Source organism: Molossus molossus, unplaced genomic scaffold, assembly GCF_014108415.1.
Source record: "Molossus molossus isolate mMolMol1 unplaced genomic scaffold, mMolMol1.p scaffold_m16_p_21, whole genome shotgun sequence".
In the NCBI taxonomy this organism is placed as follows: domain Eukaryota; kingdom Metazoa; phylum Chordata; class Mammalia; order Chiroptera; family Molossidae; genus Molossus; species Molossus molossus.
Genome location: NW_023425357.1, coordinates 19,187,100 through 19,211,998, shown reverse-complemented (window position 1 = coordinate 19,211,998; position 24,899 = coordinate 19,187,100). Strand labels below are relative to the sequence as shown.

The 24,899-nt window shown below is 50.9% G+C and overlaps 1 protein-coding gene across 2 annotated transcripts in view; it reads left to right on the top strand.

Moving 5' to 3' along the window:
• The first annotated feature begins 11,841 nt into the window (after positions 1 to 11,841).
• JPH3 (junctophilin 3) overlaps positions 11,842 to 24,899 on the top strand; it is a 74,331-nt gene continuing 61,273 nt past the window's right edge. The window contains exons 1-2 of one of the 2 annotated variants that reach the window (XM_036275421.1): positions 12,507 to 12,888; positions 13,459 to 13,499. In XM_036275421.1, coding sequence (XP_036131314.1) covers positions 12,507 to 12,888; positions 13,459 to 13,499 — 423 coding nt within the window. Of the gene's footprint in view, positions 12,889 to 13,458; positions 13,500 to 24,899 lie in introns of those variants that run through there. The other variant, XM_036275420.1, reaches the window with a different exon arrangement.

Genomic DNA, 24,899 nt, shown 5'->3' with positions numbered 1-24,899 from the left:
TTAAAAAGGAATGAAGTCCTGATACATGCTATAACATGGATGAGTCTTGAAAACATGCTGAGTGAGAAAAGACAGTTACAAAAGGCCTGTAGTGTATGGTTCCATTTATAGAAAATCTCCAGAATAAGCAAACCCATAGAGATAGGAAATCGAGGAGTACTCTCTAGGGGCCGGGGGGAGGGGAGAATAGGGGATGACTGTTAATAGGTACAGGTTTCTTTTTTTTTTTCTTCTTAATCCTCACCTGAGGATATTTTTCTATTTATCTTCAGACAGAGTGAGAGAGAGAGGGAATGAAAGGAAGAAAGAGAGAGAGAAACATCGACGTGAGAGGGACACATCGACTGGTTGCCTTCCACAGGACCCTAACCAGGGCTGAGGACAAACCACAACCGAGGTCCGTGCCCTTAACCAGAATCGAACCTGCAACTCATTGGTCTGAGGGCCGATGCTCTAGTGCTGAGCCAAACCGGCCAGGGCAGGTACAGGTTTCTTTTGGGGATGATGAAAGGTAAAATTACATTGTGGGGATAATTTACAACTTTTATAATTATACTGAAAACATTGAATTATACACTTTAAATGTATGTATTATTGGTATGTGAATTATATCTCAATAACACTGTTAAAAACATACTTTTGCAGTACTAGAAAACCTAGCTCGGAGTGATGTAAGCAAAAAGGGAATCTGGCCCTGGCCGGTTTGGCTCAGCGGTTGGGGCATCAGCCTTCAGACCAGAGAGTCCTTGGTTCGGTTCCCGCTAAGGGCACGTACCTCGGTTGCAGTTTGTCCCCGGGCCTGGTTGGGGTCATGTGGGTGGCAGCCAGTCGATGTCTCTCTCTCACATCGATGTTTTTCTCTCTCTCTTTCTCCCTCTCTCCTTCCCGCTGTATCTGAAGATAAATGCAAAAATGTCCTCGGGTGAGGATAAAAAAAAAAAGGGAATCTGTTTGCTTATGTACTTCAGTAAGTGAATAAGTTCAAACATAGGTCTGCCTTCAGTTAACACTCAATTTGGTGGCTAAAACAGGTCAGTAGCATCTGGCTGAAGACTACCCAGCACAGGGCACAATCTGAATGTTTTTGCCTAAGTAAAGTGTGGCAGATGCTCAACAACCCTATGTCTCTTGCAAGCTTGACTAGGCACAAGAGGTAGCCACTCAAAAGGAGGAGAGGGAAGCCTTCCTGGCTTTGTCTATACAGCAGGCAAGGTTGGGGGACAGGGATGGGAGAGAGAAAGAGCTGTCCCCAGTCCCAGTTACCTCTGAGCCACTCCATGATCCTGAGCAAATACTTGACCATCTTATTTATTCCGTCACCCCAAAGCATGTTTATTGACCACCTGCTATGTACAGACAATGAGTTGGGATAGAATGTGAACACAGTGGTCATGGTCCTTGCCCTTAATCATCTAGCAGAGAATGCTGATGATGAAACGAACCTGGACCGCACAGTGTGCCCATTGCTACGAGTCAGAGGATCCAAGGGGCTCTGGGAGCACAGGGCAGGAGCATCCATCGTGGCCTTTGATGGGGTCGGGGGTCAGGTAGGCTTCTGGGAAAAGGAGTTACTAAGCTAAAACATGAAAGCATGCAGCAGGCCAGGGGAATAGAATATGTAAGGGCAGAGGCCAGCTTCAGTAGGGTGGGATATAGGAGCAGGGTGTAGGGAGGACAGAGGGAGGAGGCAGGAGGGGTAGGCAGGCACCGGTCAGGGAGGTCTTGTCAAACATGTTAAGGAGGTTGGAGGCTATCTTGAGGCCAGTGGGCTCTGATGAAACCCATCACTGATAGGATAGGAGTGTACTCACCTGGCCCGGCCTGCACACCAGCTGGTCTACACTGGCCAGGCCTCCGATCCACTACTGTGACTTCCGGATTCACCTCCCCAACCTCTGAGCCTCTGCATGCTGGCTTTGACCCTCAGATACACCCATCAAAACATGGCAGCTCAGCCCCTGCCCACAGCCCCTGACCGGCCTCCGTGCCTTTCATCTTCCTCTCTGAAGAGCCAGCGGATCCATGGGCCTCTTCCTGCCACCGCCTGCTCACTTATCTTCCACGGGGATGGACAAATCAGATGCACAGTAGATAAGGAAAAGGCACGAGGAAACCACTAGCTGCCTGGCTCTAATGAGGTCTAATCACACTTATTAGCCCTGGGAGGCAGAGAAGCAGGAAATAGAAAAAGGCAATGCAGCCAGAAGTGTTTTTCTGGATGTCTTTATGAATCCAACATACCACCTACCGAGCAGGAAGGGTGAGTGAGGTCTCTGGAACCCTCCCCACTCCTCTGCCTGTAGACGGCGTCCCCGGGTGCCATGTCTGTGATACCAGCCCGTGTCAAACAAGGTCAACACGCAGATCAGAAGCAGCCACAGCTGAGTCAACGTCTTAACAGCACCTCTGGGCTCCATCACTCACTTCTGTGACAAATGTTTGGGGAATGCTGACTGTTCATTTATTCATTTGTTCATTCGTCATTTACTCACAATGCAATCATTGTGTTCCCAGTGTGTGCCAGACGTCATGCTGAGTGTCCAGGGAGGAAAGGGGTCTGACAGGTCCCTCCTCTCAGCATTCCCTCTCCCCGTGTGAGTGGATGAGACCAGGAATTAAAAACTATAATGGGAGGAGCACAGGTGCTTAGAGAAGAAGCACCTGGCATGAGGAGGCCCTGGACAGGTGTGTCCTGAGAGTGAACAAGTGGTCCTGGGCTAAGAGATGGGTGCACATACTTCAGAATATAGAGACCAATCCGTGGAAGCAGTTGTTTGCAATATCCCCCAACTGGACATAAGCCAAATGTCCAGTTACAGGAGAACAGATATTCATACAAGGGAATATTACACAGCTAAGAAAACAAATGGACCCCAGAGGTGCACAACCATATGTATGAACCTCAAACACTGTGTTGGCAAAAGAGAATGTACATCGTAGAATTCTAGACACATCAAGTTCTAGGATGTGTAAAATTGAACTATAGTGCTGAGGAATACATATACACAGATAGCAAAACTACAAAGACAAGAAGATGACCATACATTTCGATGAATGGTTCTGTCTGGCGGGAGGAGAAGGCTATGATTGGGGAGAGGCACATCGTGAGTTTCAGGGTGACGATGATGTTCGTCTTTGGCCTAGGTGGTTGTTCACGGGCATTTACTATATAACCATTCATCAAATTGTGCAAATATATGGTTTGACCACAGACAAAAAAACAAAAACAAAAGAACAGCTCTTCTTCCCCACTGAGGGGACGTTTACACACTCGAGACAGGAGAGAGTGGTGGTTGGAAGCCTGTGCTCTACTGTCAGCTGCTTGGGTCACTTACACCTTGGGCAAGTGATGACCTGTCAAAGCCTTAGTTTTCCTTGTCTCTAAAATGGGGATAATCATACTACTCACCTTATAAGGTTGTTTTAGGGTTAAATGACAGTTAATGTAAAGTGCTGAGCACAGAGCCAGGAACATCAATGTAAAGTTAGTCACCATCACCATCATCATCATTATTGCCACCATCATCACCACCACCATAACTGTCACCACCATCATGGTCATCACCATCACCATGACATCATCACTGCCACCACAGCCTCTCTTTTTCCTTCTTGCGAATCCATCCAAATCACCTATGCACAATCCACCTCTTCCTTCATTCCTCCACCTCTCTCTCCTTCATTATTGTCTTCGTCTAGAAATCGAATGACCGGTAACAGTGCTCCTTTGGGGTCATAGGTCATTTTAGTGCTTGGTCGATTAGGAAGTAAAATTCTGCCTGCCATTTTTCCACGACTCTTCCATTCTCAATGTCCCATTGATAGAATAAATACTCCAATTTTTGGTTCAGATTGTGCCTTCTCTACTTGTACCAGAAATGTCCGTTATGTTTTCTTCCTGCTGTCACAAGGCAGGACCCCACTCCCTGACCACAGCTGAACTAGGTCAGGAATGGACACCTGACCTGCGCTGGCCCAAGCGGAATCCCTCTCCCAGGAATCAGGATCCACAGGATCCAAGTTATTGACTATTGGGTGTTGGACTGAGAGATGCTGGAATAGAACAGATTGTGACAGGGACACCTGTCCAGAGCCTACTTTTACCTTCGTCCTTGAGGTCAGAGAGGTCCACTTCTTTCCAAATAAATTACCATATTCTCATCCCTGCTGGCCTATTCATTGCATAATATTATTCTTTAAATGTATCTTCCCCACCCCCCTTTAAAAAAAACTTGGATAGATTTATTTTCAAAGAAAACTTTACATTAGCAATCTAAATAGAAAATCTGTAGCATATAATATTCTTAGAAGGAAACTGTATAAATACATGCAACAAATAAATAATAAGAATACATTAGACTTCAAAAATAAAAATTAAGTGGTAAAATATAAGTAAAAACTAAACTTTATCAATTTACAAAGAGTTTATCTGAGAAATGTAATTAAAATCATAATAAAGTACCATCACACAGCCACTAGATTGGCTAAAATTAAGAAGACGGACGTTACCAAGTGTTGGTCAGGTTGTGGAGCAATGGGACCCTCACCCTCTGCTGGGGGAGGGCAAATTGCATCAACCACTTTGGAAAACTAAATACTAAAATTCAAAATATATCTGTCCTAGGTCCCAGTAAATTCACTCCTAGAAGTGACATACAAGAGTACTCATCGTAGCTTTATTCAAAATAACCCCAGCTTGGAAACAACACACTTGTTTATAAATAGGGGAACAGATAAATAAATTGTAGTGTATTTATGCAATGAAATACTATACAGCAACGAAAAGAACCAAGTGCCCCCCTACCCAACAAATCAGATGAATCTGAGACATAATGTTGAATGAAAGAAGCCAGACACAAATGTATGAGTCCATTTACATGAAGTTCAAGGCTAAGGCAGAACCAATTTATGGTGATACAAGTCAGAACAGCTGCTCCTTGTGACGTGTGGCGGGAAAGCGTGATGGGAGGTGCACAGGGAAACATTCTGTATCGTGTCCCGACTGCTGCTCTTACTGCTGCTACACTTGTCACCGTCGTGGGGTGGGCACCAGGCAGGGCAGTCGTGGCTGATTTCCGCTAGCTCCTGATGCCATGATTCCAGTGGCCCAGATGGAGAAGGTCGTTCAGGGATAAGGATGAAGATTTGTTGCAGGGGAGTAGGGTGGAAAGAGGTGGCTATAGGCCTGCTCCGAATCCACACTGCCACTCACTGGCAGGTTAACTCATTTGTCCAAGGCTCTGACTCCTCACCCATAAAGCTGCACCCACCCTAGGGGCTGACATGGGGAAGAAGGGATTGGGGGCACTGAGCCCAGCGCACAGCAGGGACCCACTGGCTGTCCTTGTAAAAGATGGTCGGGGATGGGGGTTCCTGGCACTCCTGGTGGAGAAGACAGAGTGCACACGTCTAGAAACACTTGAACTTGGGAGGTCAAGGTTGCAGAACCATTTTTTGATCAATGTACTTGCCTGTCTTAGGCAAGTCACCTCTGCTACGATCTGCCTCAGTTTTCTCTTCCGTGACATGGGGCTAATAACATCCTCTATGAACCACTACTGGAGTTGTTATGAGGAACAAATGAATGAACAGCTGGGAAAGGCTGGGGTGTGCCTGGCAGACAGGTGGCAGTCCTTTGCACCACCGTGATGTCTAGCACTTCGTGGGACGAAGAGGTGGGCCTAGGCAGCCACAAGGTAAGGAGAAAACTGCACCCAGCGGTGTTTAAGTGTTGAATTTTGAAGCTCAGATTAAGGTTTTTCCATGTTTCTCCTTAGCAGACCTTTGACCCTGGAGCTGGTCAGCAATTCATCAAAAACACAGGATTTCGGCCCTGAAGGCTGGGATTTGGCAGTGGACAGCAGCCCCGGAGTGAGATGCCCCCAACTTCTCCTTGCCTTTTGGGGGTCAAGCCCTGGTGCTGACACTTGCTAGCTGACTGCAGCCTTGGGCCACACACTTTACCTGCCCAAGCCTCAGTTTCCCCATTTTTAAGAAGGAAGGTTGTCCTCAGTCTGAACCGCAAAAGGTTCTGCCAGGATTCGGATGAAGTAAGGTGCTCAAGGTCTGGCACAGCGAAATCGGCCAACAACACCCAATCTTGCTGACTACTCAGTCTGCTCACACCCAGGGCTGCCATCTTTCTCTGCCTCTGGTTTGGGGCGAATCAGGAGCCCCAGGACAATCTCAAGGTTTAGACCCTTATGATCAGCTCCAAGCAATTGTCATCTCTTCCCTGGGGTCTGAGTATGAACAGGTGGAGACTCACAACCAGAGGCTGTGCAGTGGTGGTGTGGGAGAAGGAGAGGACGGGGAGGAAGGACACAGGGCACCTCCTGCTCCCCCGGGCCACAGGTAGCTCCTATAACAGATTAGCCATCTTCATTCTTGGGAACAACCATCCCTGGAGAGGGAAGGAATAATAATAACAACTCAGGACCAACAAGGTGAGAAGGACCACCCAAGACCTTTCCTACCTGTGTCCAGTTAGTGACTCTTCGCCCCAGCCCTAGGAAGTGGGGTCAGGTGATGGTGCTACTTTAAGACGAAGAGAGAACCCTGGCCGGTTTGGCTCAGTGGTTAGAGCATTGGCCTGTGGACCAATGAGTCTCAAGTTCGATTCCGGTCAAGTGCACGTATCTTGGTTGCGGTTTGTCTCTGGCCCCGGGCGGGTCGTACGGGAGGCAACCAGTCGATGTGGCTCTATCACATTGATGTTTCTCTGTTTCTCTCTATCCCTCCCTCCCACTCTATCTGATAATAAGTAGAAAAATATCCTCAGGTGAGGAATAAAAAATAAAAAAAGAATAGATGCGGAGAGAGGCACAGAGATATCCCATTATTGGCTCCCAGCAAGCAAGCAGCTGAGCTGGTTTTCAAACCCAGGCAGCGAAGGGGACTGACCGCATGGATGAGACAGCAGACATCCTTCCTAACAACCGCCCCTGGTGCTGGAACCATGTCGACCTCCCGCATTGGCACAAGTTTGTGTAAGGGGATCGGTTTTGGGATACCACAGGGCTGATCCACCAGACCCTGGAACTGGCTGGAGGAGACGCCAGAAAAACAGCCCCTCTGAAGGCTCCCCTCAGCGGCGCCACGCACGCCACAGCCCGGGCCTGGTGAGCAATCCACGGCACAGAGATCGTAAGTAACCGCCCCCCCCCCCCACACACACACACAGTAGTGCAGCGTCACACTGGACTGCACGAAGGGGGCAGTGAGTGCTGAGGAAAATTCTAGAACCATAGAACCGACGGACCAGGAAAACCATTTTTATATGTTTCCCGTTTTATAGGTGAAGACACTGGGCCTGTTGCCACACAATAAATGGGTGTCAGAACCAAGACCAAAATCCAGGTTCCCCCAGTGCCCAGAGCGCGTTATCCCTATCACCAAGCCCCCTCTTGGGTTGGTGATTTGTGCAACAAAATTGTATCCTACACCCATTGTGTGCCTGCTACCGGGGGAGAGAGGAAACCACACAGATGTGGTTCCTTCTGCACGAAGCGTATGGCCTGTTCTGGTTACTGCTGCACAACAAATCACCCCAAAACTCAGTGACTTAAAGCAGGGTTCCACGGATTGCGTGCGCCCCCCCCCCCCAAATTAATATATTGAAGCCCCAACCCCCAGTGTTGCTGGATTTGGAGAAAGGAAGTAATTAATGTGGTCTTAAGGGTGGCACTTGATCCCATAGGGGTCCTTATTAGTGTTCTTATAAGAAAAAAAACACCAGCCCTGGCCGGTTTGGCTTACCGGTGATAGCATCGGCCCGCAGACCAGAGAGTCCTGGGTTCGGTTCTCGCTACGGGCACATACTTCGGTTGCAGTTTGTCCCCCGCCCCAGTTGGGGTCGTGTGGGTGGCGGCCAGTCGATGTGTCTCTCTCACATCGATGTTTCTCTCTCTCTTCCTCCTGCTCTCTCTGAAGATAAATGAGAAGTGTCCTTGGGTGAGGATCAAAACAAAGCAAAAAAAAAAAAAAAACCCACCAGTACACTTGCCTATGCTCATTGGGTCTTTCTCTCTCCTTCCCTCTCCTGCCTTCCCCAACCGAGGACACAGTGAAGGCAGCCATTTGCAAGCCAGGAAGAGGATCCTCAGCAGAACCCCACTGTGTTGCACCCTGATCTCAGACTGCAGGCCTCTAGAGCTGTGAGAAAATAAATATCCGTGTTTAAGCGCCCTCAGCTCATGGTTTTTGTTATGGTGGCCTGAGAAGACTAATACATAGGGCTTGGCAAACTCTTTCTGTAAAGAACAAGATGGTAAATATTTTAGGCTTGATGGGTTATATGGTCTTTGTTGTAATGATTCAACTCTGCCATTGTGGTGGGAAAGCAGCCATAGACATATGTAAATGAATGGGGGTGGTTGTGTTCCAATAAAACTTTACTTATAGAAACAAGGGGTGGGCCAGATATGGCCCATGAGCTGTCATTTGTATGACCCCTAGCTTAACATAACAACAATCACTAATTTTGTTCAGAAATTGAAATTATGACATGATGTGGTAGGGAAAGCTACATGGGTGGGTTTCTGCTACATGCAGTTGGCCTGAGCTGGAGAATCTAATTCAAGATGGTGCACTCAGAGGTGGTCCGCCTGCGCTGGAGGATCTACTTCGAGATGGTGCACTCAGGGGTGGTCCACCTGTGCTGGAGGATCTAGTTCGAGATGGTGCACTCAGGGGTGGTCCGCCTGCGCTGGAGGATCTAGTTCGAGATGGTGCACTCACATGGCTGCCAATATGTGCTGGGCTGGCTGGGAGTCCAGCTAGGTCTGTGGGCTGGAGACCCTGATTCTCTCCTTGTGCGCCTCTCCGTGGGCTGCTTGGGCTTCCTTACAGCATGGTGACTCCATTCCAAGCTCTAGCATCCTGAGACCATGAGGCAGAAGTTGTGTCACCATTTATGCCCTGGCCCTTGAAGTCACATTGTGTTACTTCTGCTGCACTCACCAGTTGGCCCACCTCTCAGCAGGAGGCGTGTCCATGTCACTTTATAGGAGAGCCCCCAGACTGGGACATCTTGATGCAGTGTCAGGTTAAACACCAGCAAGAAGAAGGGTAACTGTAGATTGTAGCTCAGTTCTCTGAAGGAAACAAACAGGCTTCTGTGGAGATAAAAGGAGGGTATTTTCTAGACAGGGAAACCAGCAAGCCTTTCAGGAGCTGAAACCAGAAAACTTCCAGGTCATGGTCACAGGAAGAGGGAGAAGGGACCGGCAGCCTAGAGGCCAGAAAGGTTACAGTCTGGAAAACCAGACCGCCTGTGCTGGAATCCTGCTTGATCATTCTTTTCCCTTCAGCTGGACATTTCACTTAGGTAGGCTCCAAGCTGGTCTTTACAAAAGAAGGATATGTAAGCCCAGGTCACCCACGGATTGCCCGTGGGATCACTAATGTGAGGTATTCATCCCAGACCATGAAACTCCGCATGATAGTATAGTTTCTTGTTTTTCTCACTGGTTTTTGTTTTGAAATTGCTGGGTGGTACTATGTTTGGAGGAAGCCTTGGAGAGCTTCCTCCAAAATGAAATCAGTACTCCTAGCCCCACTCTATGGGAGAATGACTTCCAAACTGCACAAAACGAGTGCCTCTAATATCTGCATTTTCAGACAGTAGTCTCACTGCTGGGGCTCATCTGACTGTGCACCGGAGAGGAGGGAGGGTCAGTTGTGGGGGAGGAGGGGTGTATTGGAATTGCCAGGGGAAGAGTATGCATTACCCAGAGGTAGACGGTGCTGACCAGTAATTGCTTGGAACCAATAACCATTTTCCAATAAGATCTCAGTTGCAATTCACTGCTCCTGTGAGGATGGGCTGCTTAATCAGCAAAAATACAGGTTAGAAATAAAATGGAAGAAAGTGCCGAGTGTACAAGAGAAATAGTGATTTTGTGTCAACAGTGTTTGGGAGGAGCAGGTTGAAAGCTGGGGGTCCTAGGTAGGAACTCATGACCTCTGCTCGGGGGAGGGGGTCTCCTAATAACACAACTTTCTATTTCTTCAATGCTCACCATGTGCTGGGCACCCAGCTATTTGCATGCTCACAGCAACTTGTGGGAACTACCATTATGCCCCTCATATGGATGAGAAAACTGAGCTCAGAGATGTTAAATGACTGCCCAAAGCCACACAACTGGCCAGCCCTGGAAGCAGAATTTGAATCTGAGTCTTGTGAGAAAAGTCTGCAGCCCTTTTGCCTACATATTTACTATCTGTAATTTTTCATTTTCACCAAACAGCCCTGAGATGCTATTTCCTACCCATTTAGATTGACCAAATAAAATACATGGAAACCTAATAGGAAGTCCGATAATGCCAAGGGCTGGCCAGGAAGTTGAGAACCGGAAGCACAGGTGCACTGCAGGGTTAGAAGGAAATTCTCCAGGTGTTCTGGAGAGCAACTTCTACTATGTGAGAGACGTGCTCCACCCAACAATTTCACCCCCAGGCATTCAAAAAAGCACTGGGAGACTGGGCTGAGAAGGTGCTTTGAACCTTTGTAATTGCAAATCACAAAGCTAAATTGAAAACTCCCTAAACGACCCTCGCCAGGGTGGATGAGAAGGTGGCTGCTTTCACTGCCGGTGGCACTTTAGGGAGGGGTCTTGGGTGCTCAGGGCAAGACAAAAAGAGCGTAAACTTTGGGGTTCCGAGAAGGGATTAGTTTCCCAGTGAGGGCCTGTTTACCCATAAGCGGGAACAATGCAGGCAGGAGAAAGCTGAGCAGAACCCCTGGCTAATGGGAGGTTTCAACTGCACCCCGTCTGCAATGCTAAATCTCAGGCTACACTGCCTGGTTTGCAATTCCTGGCTCAAGGCAGCCCGAGTCACCCACTCGCACTCAATCAGCCCGGACCGGGTGCAGCCTCTCCTCCACAGCACTGGCTGCTGCCATTTGCCACATGCGTTCCGGGAGGATTGGGAAGGCGGGCACCGTTTGCGGATTTATCATCCAGGAAATGCATTTTAAATTGGTCCCAAGATACTCGGACCCAGGAATCAGACACCATCTCTTGGGGGTGGGGGTGGGAGCATGTGTGGAGAAAGACCTCGTAACGCTGGAGTGGAGATTCCACTCTACTCCCAAAGCGCGACCACTCCCGGAATGGGGGCTACTTGTTGTCCCGGGCGCAGACGCAAGACAGGATTGGGGTATCTTTACTCCAAGATATGTGCGTGTGGCCGCACTTTCTTTTCATTTATGGGGAGGGGACATGTTTTCTGAGGCGAGAATCCTGCATCCCACATTTGGAACTAAACTGCCTGTAAGGAAAAGGATGGATTATCTGTTATAGGAAAAACCACCTGTGGTCTGCCAAGAGCTTCTCCACTCAACCCAGGGGCAGGTGTCGCGGATAGGAGCCAGGCGGAGGGGCGAGGCTCGGGGTTGGGGAGCGGAAACATTCGGGGCGTCCCCAGACCGCCCCGGGCCTGCTCGGCTGGGTTTTATCCGCGGCTCCCGGGAGGGGTAGAGAGCGCCCTGGGTACTGGGCGCCTTCCCATTACGCAGTTCCTGTCCCTTTAAATCCAAGTCTCGGGAAAGGGGGGGCTTGGGTGCCCTGGCTGGACCCCTATTTCCAGACGGGCCCGGGCAAGGGGGGGGATGCCTAGCGGGCCGGAGCGCCGGGTAGGGGATGAGCACGGGGCCCCGGGGTCCCCGCCTGCGCCCCGCGCTCTTTGCCAGGCCGGGCAGCGCCCCTCTCCAGGCCGCCGGCGCGCCAGGGGCGGGGGGCTCGGGCGGGGGCGCGCGGGCGGGCGGGGTGCGGACGGGGGCGCGCGGGTAGGGTGCGGGCGCGCGCCGCGCCGGCCGGAGCGCGCAGGCCGGGCTCCGAGCGCACGCCGCCGCCGCCGCCGCCGCTGCCGCCGCCGCCGCCACCGCCGCCGCCGCCGCCCGACCCGCCGCATTGCTGCTGCCGCCGCCGCCCCGGCCCGGCCCGCGGCCCTCAATATGGTGCAGCCGCCCGCGCCGCCGCCCGTGCCGCCACCCGCGGGCCCCGCCGCCGCCCTCGGGCGCCCGCAGAGCGGCAGCCGCAGGTGGAGGGCTGCGCCCCGAGCCTGAGCCTTCGTCCCCGCGCCGGGCTGCGCGGCCAGCCCCGCTGGCTCGCCTCTGAGGGGCACTTGGCGCTGAGGTGGAGCCGTTTGCACCAGCGCTGCTGCTCCTGCCCCCTCCCTCCCCCTCCCCTTCCCTCCCCTCCCCCTCCCTCCTCCCCTCCGGTCCTGTCTCCAGCGGGAGCGCGAGACGCTGGTCAGGCTCCGCGGCGCAGCTCAAAAATGAATAATCGCCCCCGATTGACTTAAATTCCACCGAAGCCGGCGTCGCGGCCGCCTGCCGCTCGGGATCTGCTCGCTGTGTTTTTGCTTTCTCCATTCTTCCTTTTTTTTAAAAAAAATAGCAAAACAAAACCAGCCAGCCAGCCAAGAATCCGGTTTGTTGATCGCCTTATTTTTTTTTTTTTTTTTCACCGTTTGCGGGATTTGCAAACCGAATTACATGCATGTCCAGTGGGGGTAGGTTTAATTTTGACGATGGAGGGTCCTACTGTGGAGGCTGGGAGGACGGCAAGGCGCACGGCCATGGCGTCTGCACCGGCCCCAAGGGCCAGGGCGAATACACCGGCTCGTGGAGCCACGGCTTCGAGGTGCTGGGCGTCTACACCTGGCCCAGCGGCAACACGTACCAGGGCACTTGGGCGCAGGGCAAGCGCCACGGCATCGGCCTGGAGAGCAAGGGGAAGTGGGTGTACAAGGGCGAGTGGACGCACGGATTTAAGGGGCGCTACGGGGTGCGGGAATGCACAGGCAACGGGGCCAAGTACGAAGGGACCTGGAGCAACGGGCTGCAGGACGGCTATGGCACCGAGACCTACTCGGATGGAGGTAGGTGCGCGGGTGCGGGCGGGCCGGGGGCTGGGCGGAGGAGGGACCTTCTCTTGCCTCTTCTGTTTATCTCTGGGGAAGTTGAGCTTCTCCCTCCAGCGGGGCTGTGGGCACCTGGGCATTTCCTGGGGTTCCCTGGAGGACCAGCTGCCCTGGCTACAGGTTGCCCCACTGCTTGGTGGGGGATAGCACCCTTGCGCCAGCTGAAGGATGTTGGGGGCTTTCCAGGAGCAGAAGGAGGCCCTGGAGCTGCGGAGTTGAGCAGAGTGTGTCTGTGCATCATCCAGGAGCAGGCCAGAGACCTGCGGAAAGGCCAGACTGGGCCCAGGCCTCCTCTGGGACCCACTGAGGGTGGAGGGGGACCGGGAGAGGGCCCTTCCCCTTGCTGACAGAGCTCCCTTGGTGTGGGCCTCCAGGAGTCAGGCCCCAGCTTTGCTTCTTGTTTTCCTGCGGTGCCAAAGGGCCTCCCTCAGACCTGATCAACTCAAGCCAATGGAAGGGGAGCAATTGGGAGAGCTACAGACAGGGGACACGAACCCAAACCTACACAACAAGGCAATAAACTTCTAGGTGGTTGGACACGGGCTAGCCCTGTCGGAGCAGGCTGCTGAACGGAGGGAGGGAGGGAGGCCCATCTGTTTAGCAAGAGCCCAGGAATCTAGCCGTTCAGTGGCTGAATCATTTTCCCCATTAGTTCAGGGAATGCTCTGTGCCTTCATTCTGAGATTCCACCACATCCTGGCTTCCTGCACCGGCTCAACCCTGAGAACTGCCCACTCTGCCCACCACTGCTGTAAGATGATTTCTGTGCAGGGAGCCTTGGTGGCCTTGCAGCTACCCCGCTGTCCCAGACACTCTAGAGTCCACTCCTTGATGCATCTGAAAGGCATGGAGCAATTACCGTACCTGGAAACCAGACCCCAAACAAGCCTGCTCTCCAGATGCAGCCCCCACCCCCGCCCCACCTGCCCCCAACCTGGGAGCTCATCCTCAGAAGCAGCTAGGTGATTTTTCAGGCATGGTAAAGGAGTGGGCACAGCAGTGACTTGTGTGCTTCTGGTAGGCATAGAAATCATGAGTGGATGTATGGTCTTCTCCCTGCCTGCTCGCTGCCTCCAAGTCTCATGAAGCAAGTGCTAAACACCTGCTCCCTGGCCACATCCAGGAGTGACAGAGGGCTGGAGGGTAATTATTATTTTGGCTTATGCAACTGAGAGGCAGGGTTCATTATTCCTCAAAGGGGAGGAGGCGTGGGGGGCAGTTAATTATATAATGCTCCTGCCTGTCATAGCCGTGCCCAGCCCTGGTCCCAGGCGGCCTCTTCTGTGCTGTTGTTGTTTTCACTGATCAGGTTGGAGAGTTCCCTGACCCTGGGTGTGGAGGACAGGCGGAGCAGATGGACCTGCTGGGTTCCATGTCGTGGGCATGTGTGTGTGTGTGTGTGTGTGTGTGTGTGTATGCATGTATGCGCGTGCACGCACCCATGTGCAGGCACAGGGAGGCCCGGGCAGCAGATGTGGGTGGCTGAGGTGGGTGGTTGAGCAACCTGGCACTCCCAGCTGGACGCTTTGGGAGCCCAGGGGCAGTTGTCACCCCGGGGCTCTGGCCAGGCTGCTCTGCGAATCCATCCCTCCAGAGGTGCTCCCAGATGTGCCTGAGCCAGGAGAGTAGCTTCACGGTCCTATGCAAGGGGGCTCATGTGGGAACATGTGGTGGAGAGGAGTCAGGAACTCCCCAGAATATCTAAGGGTGAGGTCTAGCACTCCAGTCTGTCCACCTTCCCTGGACATCTTCAGTGGCCTGTGGGACTGTCTGTTCAACAAATATCTACTGAGTGCCTACATTGAGCAGGTGCTCTGGACTCTGGGAAAACAGCAGTGAGCAAAGTAGACAGAAATCTTTGCCCCCATGGAGCTTCCGTTTTAGAAGGAAGGGTGGTAATTCCATTGTGATTACTGGGGGAAGAGAGGATCTGATTCTGTGGCTGGCCATGAGTTTAGGCTGACATGTTGATGTGAGAAGCTTCTTTCATTGGATTTCCATCCTTGGGTCTCTGTCCGTCATCTAGCCAACTAAGCAGTGTTCAGCTCACTAAAGCCCTTCCTGTCTGCATTTTCTTGCTTGAATCTCACATGATGGAGGGGATCATGTCCATTTTACAGATGAGGGTAGTAAGGCCCAGGAGCCAGGCCCCCAGCCTTTGGTGGCAGAGTTGAGGGTTTGAACCTCAATCTGTCCTCATCACACCACCTGTATGCCAACAGAGGCAGCACACTGATGCAGGGTGCCAGGGCCAGCTGCTCCCCTTTGGTTTGTGATATGGCATGGCAGAAAATCAAACTGACCCTTCTGGCCTGGGATAATCAAGCCCAGACATCTGGGGCCACTTTGCTGGAACATAGCCCCACTTCTCATTAAGAAGAAGGTGACTGTGGAGAATGTGTGCCTTTGAGCAGTCCATCAAGCAAGCAGAGCCAAAGTGGGGTGTCGTAATCCGCCAGAACAAAACAGTGGATCTCTATGCCTTGTCCCCAGTCAGCTTGTGGGCTATGATGAGTCTCCCTTCTGAGAGGGCGGAGCCTTTGATGAGTTCATGGTTTGATCCAACTTTTCCTGTGCACAGGGATGGGAATATTGGGCAGACGTCAGCAAAGCTCCCAAACTTCAGCCCAATTCCCAGTGCTGACTTGGGCAAACTGATATTCATGAATAATGCACAAATGGCGAATGTATTCTACGTTTAGCTGGAATTGGTATGGAATCTATTTCAACTGGAGACACTTCTGCCAACTCCTCCCTCAGGTCCATCCGCCCCTGAGCTCAAGGCAGGTGTTGCTCATTGAAGTGAGCTGAGTGGCTTCCTCAGTCTGTTGGGTGACTCCACAAAGATAGTGAGATTGGGGTGGGGTGGGGTGGCAGGAGCATATGCTGTGGAGTTTATAGTTGTTGTGCTCGAATCCCAGCTGTGCCTTTGCTCCGTGACCTTGGGCAAGTTAACTTCTCTGAGCTTCTGTTTCTTCACCTGTTCAAAGGGCTGATAATAATACCTGTAAATCAGGTGGGGATTAATTGAGGTGGTGTACATGGCTGTAGCAGTGAGCATTCATTATTATTTATCACTATCTTATTATTACAGTTCACATGCAATGAACGTCACATGTAATGATTATGTTTTAGAACCAGTAGCCAGACGTGACAATGATGATAAATAAATGGCAATATTAAACACTTGCTGTGTGAATGGGGCAAGTGTTTGCATGAATTATAGCACTTAATTTCCATACTTCTCCAGGATTGTTCTTCCCATTTCCCACACTGGGAAGTGGAGGCTCAGAGAAGGCAGATGAGCATGGGGCCATACCGGATTCCCACTCGGAATGGCGATTCCAGAGCCTGTGCTTTCGTGTGGAACACCTGTCTCTAAACTGCCTGGTTCTAAACGACACTTGGTTCTTCCCTCTTCCTCCACATCCATTCTTCTCTTCTGGGTGCAGCAGCCCAGAGTTGTAGGCAAGCTCACATTTGCAGACACACACACCCACACCCGCGCTCCCGTCCCACCGAGTCACGATGCCTCTTCTCCCCTCGCTGGACCCCTTCACTAAGCTGCACAGGTAAATATTTCCTCCTGGGGGCTGTGTACATAGGATCCCTGGGACCAAAAGTTACCCCCCGCAAATAAACCCTCCCACAGCCTGAAAGATATGAGTCATCTCACACACCCGGCCTCTCCCCCTCATACACAGATTCCGTTCACCGGCCCAGATCCCTCCACCCACACGAATCACACACGCCCACAAAATTCAGATCTCCTGGAGCCTGCGCGCACAGGCGCACAATACACTTGTCACCCAGAGACATTTTCCGTCCTGTCCCCCAAAACACAGCCACGTGCACCCTCCCAGCTTTGTGCTCTGGCCACGTACTCCAATCCCTACCCATTCCTGCTCCTGAGAAGCTGCCATCCTTGTAAAGGGAGAGTACCAGCCCTGGAGGAGGGCTCAGATTACAGATGGAGCTTCATGCTTCCTTTCCACTTCAAATACACGTTTATGCCCTCAATGCCCCTTGTAAGGGGGAAGCGCCTCATCCAAACAAAATCAACTACCAATGGGCATATTTTTGGTACTTCACTATGGAAATGTGAAAGTAATTTTTTTTCTTAATCCAAATGCCCAGATTAGGAGGAAGTGGGCCCCTCAACATATTAGGTGCCCGTCAGAACTCCTTTCAGAAATGAAAAGGATCCAACACTCAGCTATGGGAGATAAAAGCATCTTCTCAGAAAGTCTCATTCAGCCCCTTTGGGGAGGGAGAAGGCCCCACAAGGTGAAAGGAGAAGGGGAAAGCAAATAACTAGTTCTTTGTTGCCAATAATAGCTGAGAAAGAAGTGTTCCTGAAGACTCCCTCACCCAGCACAGCCCTGGAGCGATTCGATGCGCCTTTATATTAGGAAGCCTGGCGGGGCTGGTGAGGAAGTGAGGATGTGCACCCTCTGAAAATAGCCACTCCACTGATAGTGAGCAGCCCCTAGCTGACATTAACTGTTAACGGGGCTGTGGGCCCATCTGGCTAAAGACAGAAAGACCCCAGAAAAACAAAGGGCGGTAGGGGCTGTCGAGGGAGGGCCAGGAACCTCTGCTATTTTTCTTCAAGACTCCTTTTCTGCCTCAATTTCCCCCCAGGTGTCTACAACTCTAAAAATAGGTACCACCTCTGAGCTGGTAATTTTGTATATAAAACTCATTATTTCCTGAAATGACAACAAGATACTGAGAGTTGTGAGCTCTAGAAAAAGAGTAGTGTTTGTTTTGATTTTCCACAGTGGTCCACCCCTCTTGGATCAGCCGCTCCCTCAGGTTTAGTTTTCTGGGTTGTGTGAGGCCACGTGGAATATGAAAGTGTGCGCGGTGGGGTTCTGGCGTTGCCACAAACAGGTTCTGCGGTTTAGACCAAGGGGCTGGCTTTCTTGGGTCTTCCGGTCTCCGTGTAGGAGAAAGGAGTCGCTTCAGCACCCTGGAGAGCGCCCGACACTGGCGGGGCGGCTGGCTCTGCTTTGGTTCTCTCCAGGACACCTCTTCCGGCCAGCGACCGCCTGGCTCTGACCCCTCCTACACACTTGGCTCTCAGGAGTTTGTTTGCCTGCTCGCTCTGTCAGTGTGTGGGTTCCCTACTCCAAGAAACACTACTGCTGGGGGTGTCTGCCTATTTTTCACCCCAATCCTGCAAGTCTTTTCTAACAACCTCGAGTTACCTTCCTGGTGTTTCTTGCTGAATTGGGAGAGTCTCCCAGATGGTGTAGGTGGGTTTGGGGTGGGGTCCTTCAGTAAGATTTGTAGAAGTCACTCTGAAGTCTGAGGTTTACCTCTGCCTCCTGTTGTATGTGCTCTGCTCCCACGGAGCATGCAGGGGTGATCAGGGTACAACCAAAAGCAGGCAAAGGAGTGCTGTCTTGCCTGTAGCAGCCAATGTAAAGCTATTTTACCACCATTCTCTTTAAATCATCATCAATGGATTATTCATATAGACCAGCTCTGCTCAATCCAATGGCCACTGGCCACATGTGACTATTTGAATTTAGATTTAAAGGTGTTAAAATGAAATAAAATGTATACCTTTCAGTGCCTCAGCTACACTGGTCACATTTCAAGTGCTCGGTAGCCACATCTAACTAGTGATGGTACCATATTGGACAGTGCAGACATAGAACATTTCCATCCCTTCCTGTAGGAAGGGATATGTTGTCTATGCCGGTCACCCTGTGTGACCAGGGACTAAAATAGTGCCAGCCTACAGCAGCCACTCAATAAATATTTGTGGAGATACAGTAGTATTTGATCATTTTATTCACTGTTATCATTTCATACGTCCATCTCATCACAAGAACTTAGAACTTGGCGTAGACCATTAAAGGGAAAATTTAAAACTCTCTTTAAAGCATCACTGTTATAATCCCTTGACCAGTTTTGTTTTGTTATTGGCTCTGTCATTGCTCATAAGAGTCTCTGCCAGCATTTTACCTGAGTAAGACGGATGATGTGAACACAATGAATAATAGAGTGATAATGTTATAATGGTGCAAACCAGTCATGACCAGAAGACATATTTGGAGCACTATTTAATGAGCAGCATCCATCGCAAAGTGCTGGCAAAGACGAGCAGAAAATGCCCTTCTGTATTTTCTACTCAACTTGTGTCTCTTTACTGCTACCTTTTCATTGGCTTCATTCATTTAATCATTGGGAAGCATTTACTGAGTTCTTACTATATTCAAGGCACCAAGACAGAAAAACTCAGCTCCACCTTCAGTGAATTAACCTGGAAATATTTGCTGAGCGCTGACTCTGTGTCTCAGTCATAAACACCGCAGCCTGGGGGATTAGAAACAACAAACACTCCTTTCTCACAGGTCCAGAGGCTGGAAGTTTAAGATCAAAGTGCCGACAAATTTGGTGTTTGGTGAAGGCCCTCTTCTGGGTTATGGACTTCCAACTTCTTTGTGTCCTCATATGGTAGAAGGGGCAAGGGAGCTTTCTGGGGTCCCTTTTATAAGGGCACTGATGCCATTCTTGGGGGCTCCACCTTCATGACCTAATCACCTCCCAAATGCCCCACCTCCTAATACTATCACATTGGGAGTTTGGATTTCAATATATGAATTTGGGGGACACAGCTATTCAGTCTATAGCACTATGTATACAGCACATAGTTTGCAGTAATGTAGGCTGTTGGAAAAAAATAAAGGAATAAAAAATAAAATGTAAGAAACAGAATGGCATGACTTCTACCCAAAAGAATATATGCAGTTTGGATGCAAAACTGAAATATATGAAATCATGAGGGGTTTGGGAATCCGCATGGAAATACCGCAAATGAGAGTTCTGAGATGGGGAGCAGTGTGTGTGTCCTTGAGTGAGCAGCAGGGATACCTAGGGGAGGGGACCCCTGAGTTGAATCTGGAAGGCTGGGCAGGGCAACTTGCTCTCAAACCAAAGTTGCTGGCTTTGAAGAAGGCTTGTCCTCTCTCAACCTCAGTATTACCATCTCTATGATGGAATCATAACACCTTTTTCCTCTCAACATGTGCCATCTTCTGCATTCCCAGGAGTGTCACAAGTGTTCATTGGGACCCAGGGAGGGTCCCCTGGTGTTTTTGGAGGTCCCCACAAGAATGAAGGGTCAGTTTGTGTTGCTGTAGGAGCACAGGAGTTGGCACTGCCAACTGTCTGTCACTCTAGGCCCAGTGCTCCCCAAACTTGAGTATGTATCAGGACTGCCTGGAAGGCAGGTTAGAACAGATTGCTGACCACGCCCATGGATTTCTGGGCATGAGCTCTTGCCCAGGAATTTGCATTTCTTACAAGTTTCAATTGATGCCGATGATGTCGGTCTGGGGCCCTACCTTTAGAAGCACGGATCTAGGCTAGTGCCTGTTAACTCTGCTGCACAGTAGAATCACCAAGGATGGTCCCTTGGGAGACCGTTACAAATGCAGACTCCCAGGCCCTAACGCAGACCTCCAGGGTGAGAAGCTGAGTGCTTGGGAGATGCCCAGGGGTTGAAGCGTGGGAAGCACTGCTCTAGCGCACAAGCTCATCTTGGCCTTGCGTGAAGTCATCTGGGTGCTCTGAGAAATGCTGATGCCTGAGGTGGTTTGCAGGCAGCCTGGTGTTGGGGTTCTTTGGTAAACTGTCCAGGTGATTCCAGTGTGCAGGTTGAGGGGCCCTCTCTTCCAGAGCACCCTCAGCCGCACATCTGAATCACTAGGATGCCCCTGGGGTTGCATCCAGTGCCACTCCAGCCAGGATCTTGGCGGGTGGCACCTGGCCTGCGTATGTGGTAAAGGCAGGCAAGGCCAAGAGTCGCGGCCGTAGACAGAGGTTTTCAAACTCTGGGGCAAGTGGCTCAAGAAATGAATGTTGTGCTTTATTTAAAAAACTGAAATGGACTAGAAAGTTTCCCAGCACAACACCTATGTCGTAGTAAGGAAAAGCCCTGTTTATGTTTCTGCCTCTGTTACCACGTGGCCTTCTCCATGTCTACGCTTCTTTTCCTCCTTTCTTTTTTTTTAAATTAATTTCTTTGTTACAGATGTTTCTCCTTTTTTCCCCATTGACACCCTCTTCCCCATCCCCCCCACCCCACCCCCAGCTTTGATGTCGTGTCCATCAGTTATGCGTACATGCATATAAGTTCTGTAGTTTATCTCCCCCCCCACCCCAATTTAGGACCCAGCCAAGACCCAGGAAGACTTCATCTCAAGGTCTTTAACTTCATTGCATCTGCAAAGACCCCTTTTCCAAATAAGGGTACATTAGCAGGTGTCAGGGGTTAGGATGTAGATGTATCTTTTTTGGGGGGTCACTATTCAGCGCATGGCAGTGTCTCACAGACTTCAGCTTGACAGTCCTCCACAGCACGTCAGTGAAACCTACAGTCACAAAGCCAAGGGGGTTCCTTTGAAAGAAGGGTGCAGTTTTTAAATGTCTACTTTGTTCTGAGTACTGGGCTGTGCACTTTACTGTAAATGTTATGCCTTTTATTCCTCAAAGCAGTGCTTTAAGATAAGCAATGTGCCCCCATTTAAGAGATGAGAAAAGTGAGGGTTATGTGCCTTGATGAGGTCATATGTGGACCGTGGGGCTCAACTGGCCCCAGAGCTGTCTCCAGCACCCAGTGATGGAGCGATTCTTGCAGCCACTTCTGTGCCTTAGAGATGAGAAGACTGAGTTCCGGAGAGGAACCCTGGGTGTAGCAGTGCAGGAGAGGCTGGGGGAGGTAACACCATGGTCTTCTAGATCTGGCCTCAGTGGGCCTTTACCCGGTAATTCATAAACGTGTGTTCTTCAGGCTCCTCTGAGAGTGTGACAAGGCTGTGGGGCCCCTCCCAGGACACATGCATGTCCCTGCACACATGCGATGTTTTGTGCACATGTATGGGCTTCACAGACTCCCTGAGACTTAACCATGAACCCCAGGATAAGAACCCTTCCATTCTCCACTGATGCCTAAATGTGCAGAGAAGGATCTCAGTGTGCATGGCGAGTGGGAGATAGGAGGACGGAGCCAACAGACTCCTGCAGGCCTGTGGATCCAAAGCAGAGTCCAGGAGCAGGTGCAGTGGGAGTTGCTGGGACTCAGCAACGTGTGGTCACCAGTCTGAATCGCTTGGCCCAGTGCCCCCAGACAGGCCCCGTAGAAGAGAGCCCAGGAGTCTACAGCAGGATCACACACCTAGGGCCATCTGATACAGGGGGTCCTAAGCACACACCTTTAGAAGCATCTGTGCCCCTCCCAGACAGTCTGTGCCTCAAGGGAGAGGACTACTAAACAGGATGTGAGGCATTCTAGGACAGGGGATGGCTGTCGGACGGTAGGGAGGTGCGGGAGGGTTTTTCAATGGGGAGGGCTTCAGGAACCAAGGGAGGCAGAAGGCCCCTCCCAGGAGTAACAGGAGCCTACCTGGTGGGCAGGTATCACTCCCTCACCTTACTGGGAGGCTAGTTGTAGAAGCAAAGCCAAGGGGCCATGAGTTGGTGCCCCACTGCCAGCCTGGGGACTATCCAGCTAACTTCTGTGCATAACCTTTCTGTGGGCCCACCCCCGGCCATTTGGTTCACTGTTGAGTTCAGAGGCCTGGCTGCTTGTGGGTAGCTTGGGTTGGCAGGGGAGCAATAGTTGAAATGCACTTTGGTGAGGATGGTGTGGGGACTGGGTGGGTTTGCCAGGTGTAAGGGCATCCCTCCTCTGGCCTCTCCACTATTGCATGTGGTCCTGTGTGCTGTAATTGGTGGCTTCTGTGACTGTCTCCTCCCCTTGGACTGGAAGCTCCTAGAGAGCAGAGACCCGGTCTGCAGGGCTGCTCACTGTGGCCCTGGTGTGGCCACGTCACCTGCAGCGGGGGGTGGGGGTGGGGTTTGGAAGGCACAGGGGGACAGTGATACGTGACAAATCAGTGGAGAGCTGGAGAATCTGAATCGTGTGGAGTGAGGGAGAAAGGGGGTGCAGGGAGGGAGAACAGCACGTGCAAAGGCTCAGAGGCTGGAACACGCTCGGCTTTTCCCAGGAACCGCAGGAAGCGGCCTGTGGCTGCGGCAGACGAAGTAGGAGATGGGGAGGAGGTGTGAGTGCAGAAATCTTCCAGGCCTCCGAGGGGCTTCGGATGTCGGATGTCATCCGGAGGCCAGGGAAGGGCACCAAACAATGTAAGTAGGGCAGCAACACTATCTGGTGTTTGTGGTTCTGTAATTAAGCTTTTTACATTTTGAGATGATTGTAGATTCACATGCGGTTGTGAGAAGTCATGCAGAGGGCCCCCTGTATCTCCCACCTAGCTTCCCACGTTGTAGTCACCTCCCCCGGCCCATGACAACCACTAATTTACTTTCTGTCCCTCTGGATTTGCCTGTTCTGGATTTGCCTGTTCATACAAATGGAATAATATGTGCTTTCTTTCGTTTAGCATGTGTTCTCAAAGTGTATCCATGTCACATGTATGAGTACTCCATTCCTTTTTTAAGACTGAATACTATCCCATTGTGTGGATGGACCACATTTTGTTTATTCATCAGGTGATGGACATTCGGGTTGGTTCCACCTTTGGGCTATTGTGAATAGTGCTATTATGAACCGCCTTGCATGGGTTTTTGTGTGGATATATATTTTCCATTCTCTTGGGTAGATTCCTACAAATAGAATTACTGTTTTCCTGGGTGGCAGCACCATTTTACACTCCCATCAGCAGCAGGCTCGAGGGTTCCAGTTACTCCATCCCCTCACCCACACCTGTTGTTATGTCTTTTTTTTAATGTTTTAAATTTATTTTTTAGAGAGCGAGAGAGGAAGGGAGAGGGAGAGAGAGAGATAGAAACATCAATGAGAGAGAGAAGCATCAACGTCGATTGGCCACCTCCTGCATGCCCCCCACTGGGGATCGAGCCCAAAACCCAGGCATGTGCCTGACCAGGAATCGAACCAGCGACCTCTTCATGCATAGGTCAACGCTCAACCACTGAGCCACACCAGCCACAGGCTGTCATGTCCTTTTGATTATGGCTGTCCTAGTGGGTGTGAAGTAGTATCTTCCTGCGGTTTTGCTTTGTATTTCCCTGATAACTGATGTTAATTTAAGCATCTTTTCATCCTGCTTATTGGCCATTTATAAGTTTTTGAGGAAATGTTTGTTTAGATCAGTGGTTCTCAACCTGTGGGTCACAACCCCTTTGGGGGTCAAATGACCCTTTCACAGGGGTTGCCTAAGACCATCGGAAAACACATATTTCTGATGGTCTTCGGAACCGAGACACGGCTCCTCTATCCGTCTCCAGGCGGGTCCGCCCACATGCAGATACTGCCACACACAACATGAGGAACTGTATGAAAGGGTCGCGGCATTGGGAAGGTTGAGAACCACTAGTTTAGATCCATGCCCACTTTAAAATTGGCTTATTTGTCTTTTTATTGTTGTGTTGTAAAATTTTTTTGGAAAGTATATTGTAGATCCCACAGTGACTTAGACTCCAGCATGTGACTCCTGACCCCCCCCCCATGCCTGATTGCATGTGGCTTCCCCCCATGCAATGATGGAGTCCCTGAAATCAACCGTGTGGACGCCTTTCTCTTGCCCCTAGAGTACCTGGCACGGTGTCAGACACACAGTAGGTGCCCAGGAAGTGTCATCCTAATAGAACCTGGACCACTGCCCCCTGGCCGGGAGGTCAGGTGATCCTGCCCGGTTCCCACTGCAGAGGCTCTGATGGGCTGTATTTATGGTTGCCTTCACCAACTGGGAGAGGACAGCCATGGTGTCTGTGGGGAAGTAGGGACCCACAGGGGTATTTATTGAGCACCGACTGTGTGCCAGGCAACGAGCTGGCTCCAGGGACAGCAGCGAGTAGACAGCCCCAGGGCTCTGTAGGGGACTCAGCTCCTCAAGTGTTAATGCTGATGGGAAGGGGGGCTGGGCCAGGCTAACAGACTGGGTGGGCGTCTGGGGTGTCAGAAACACCTC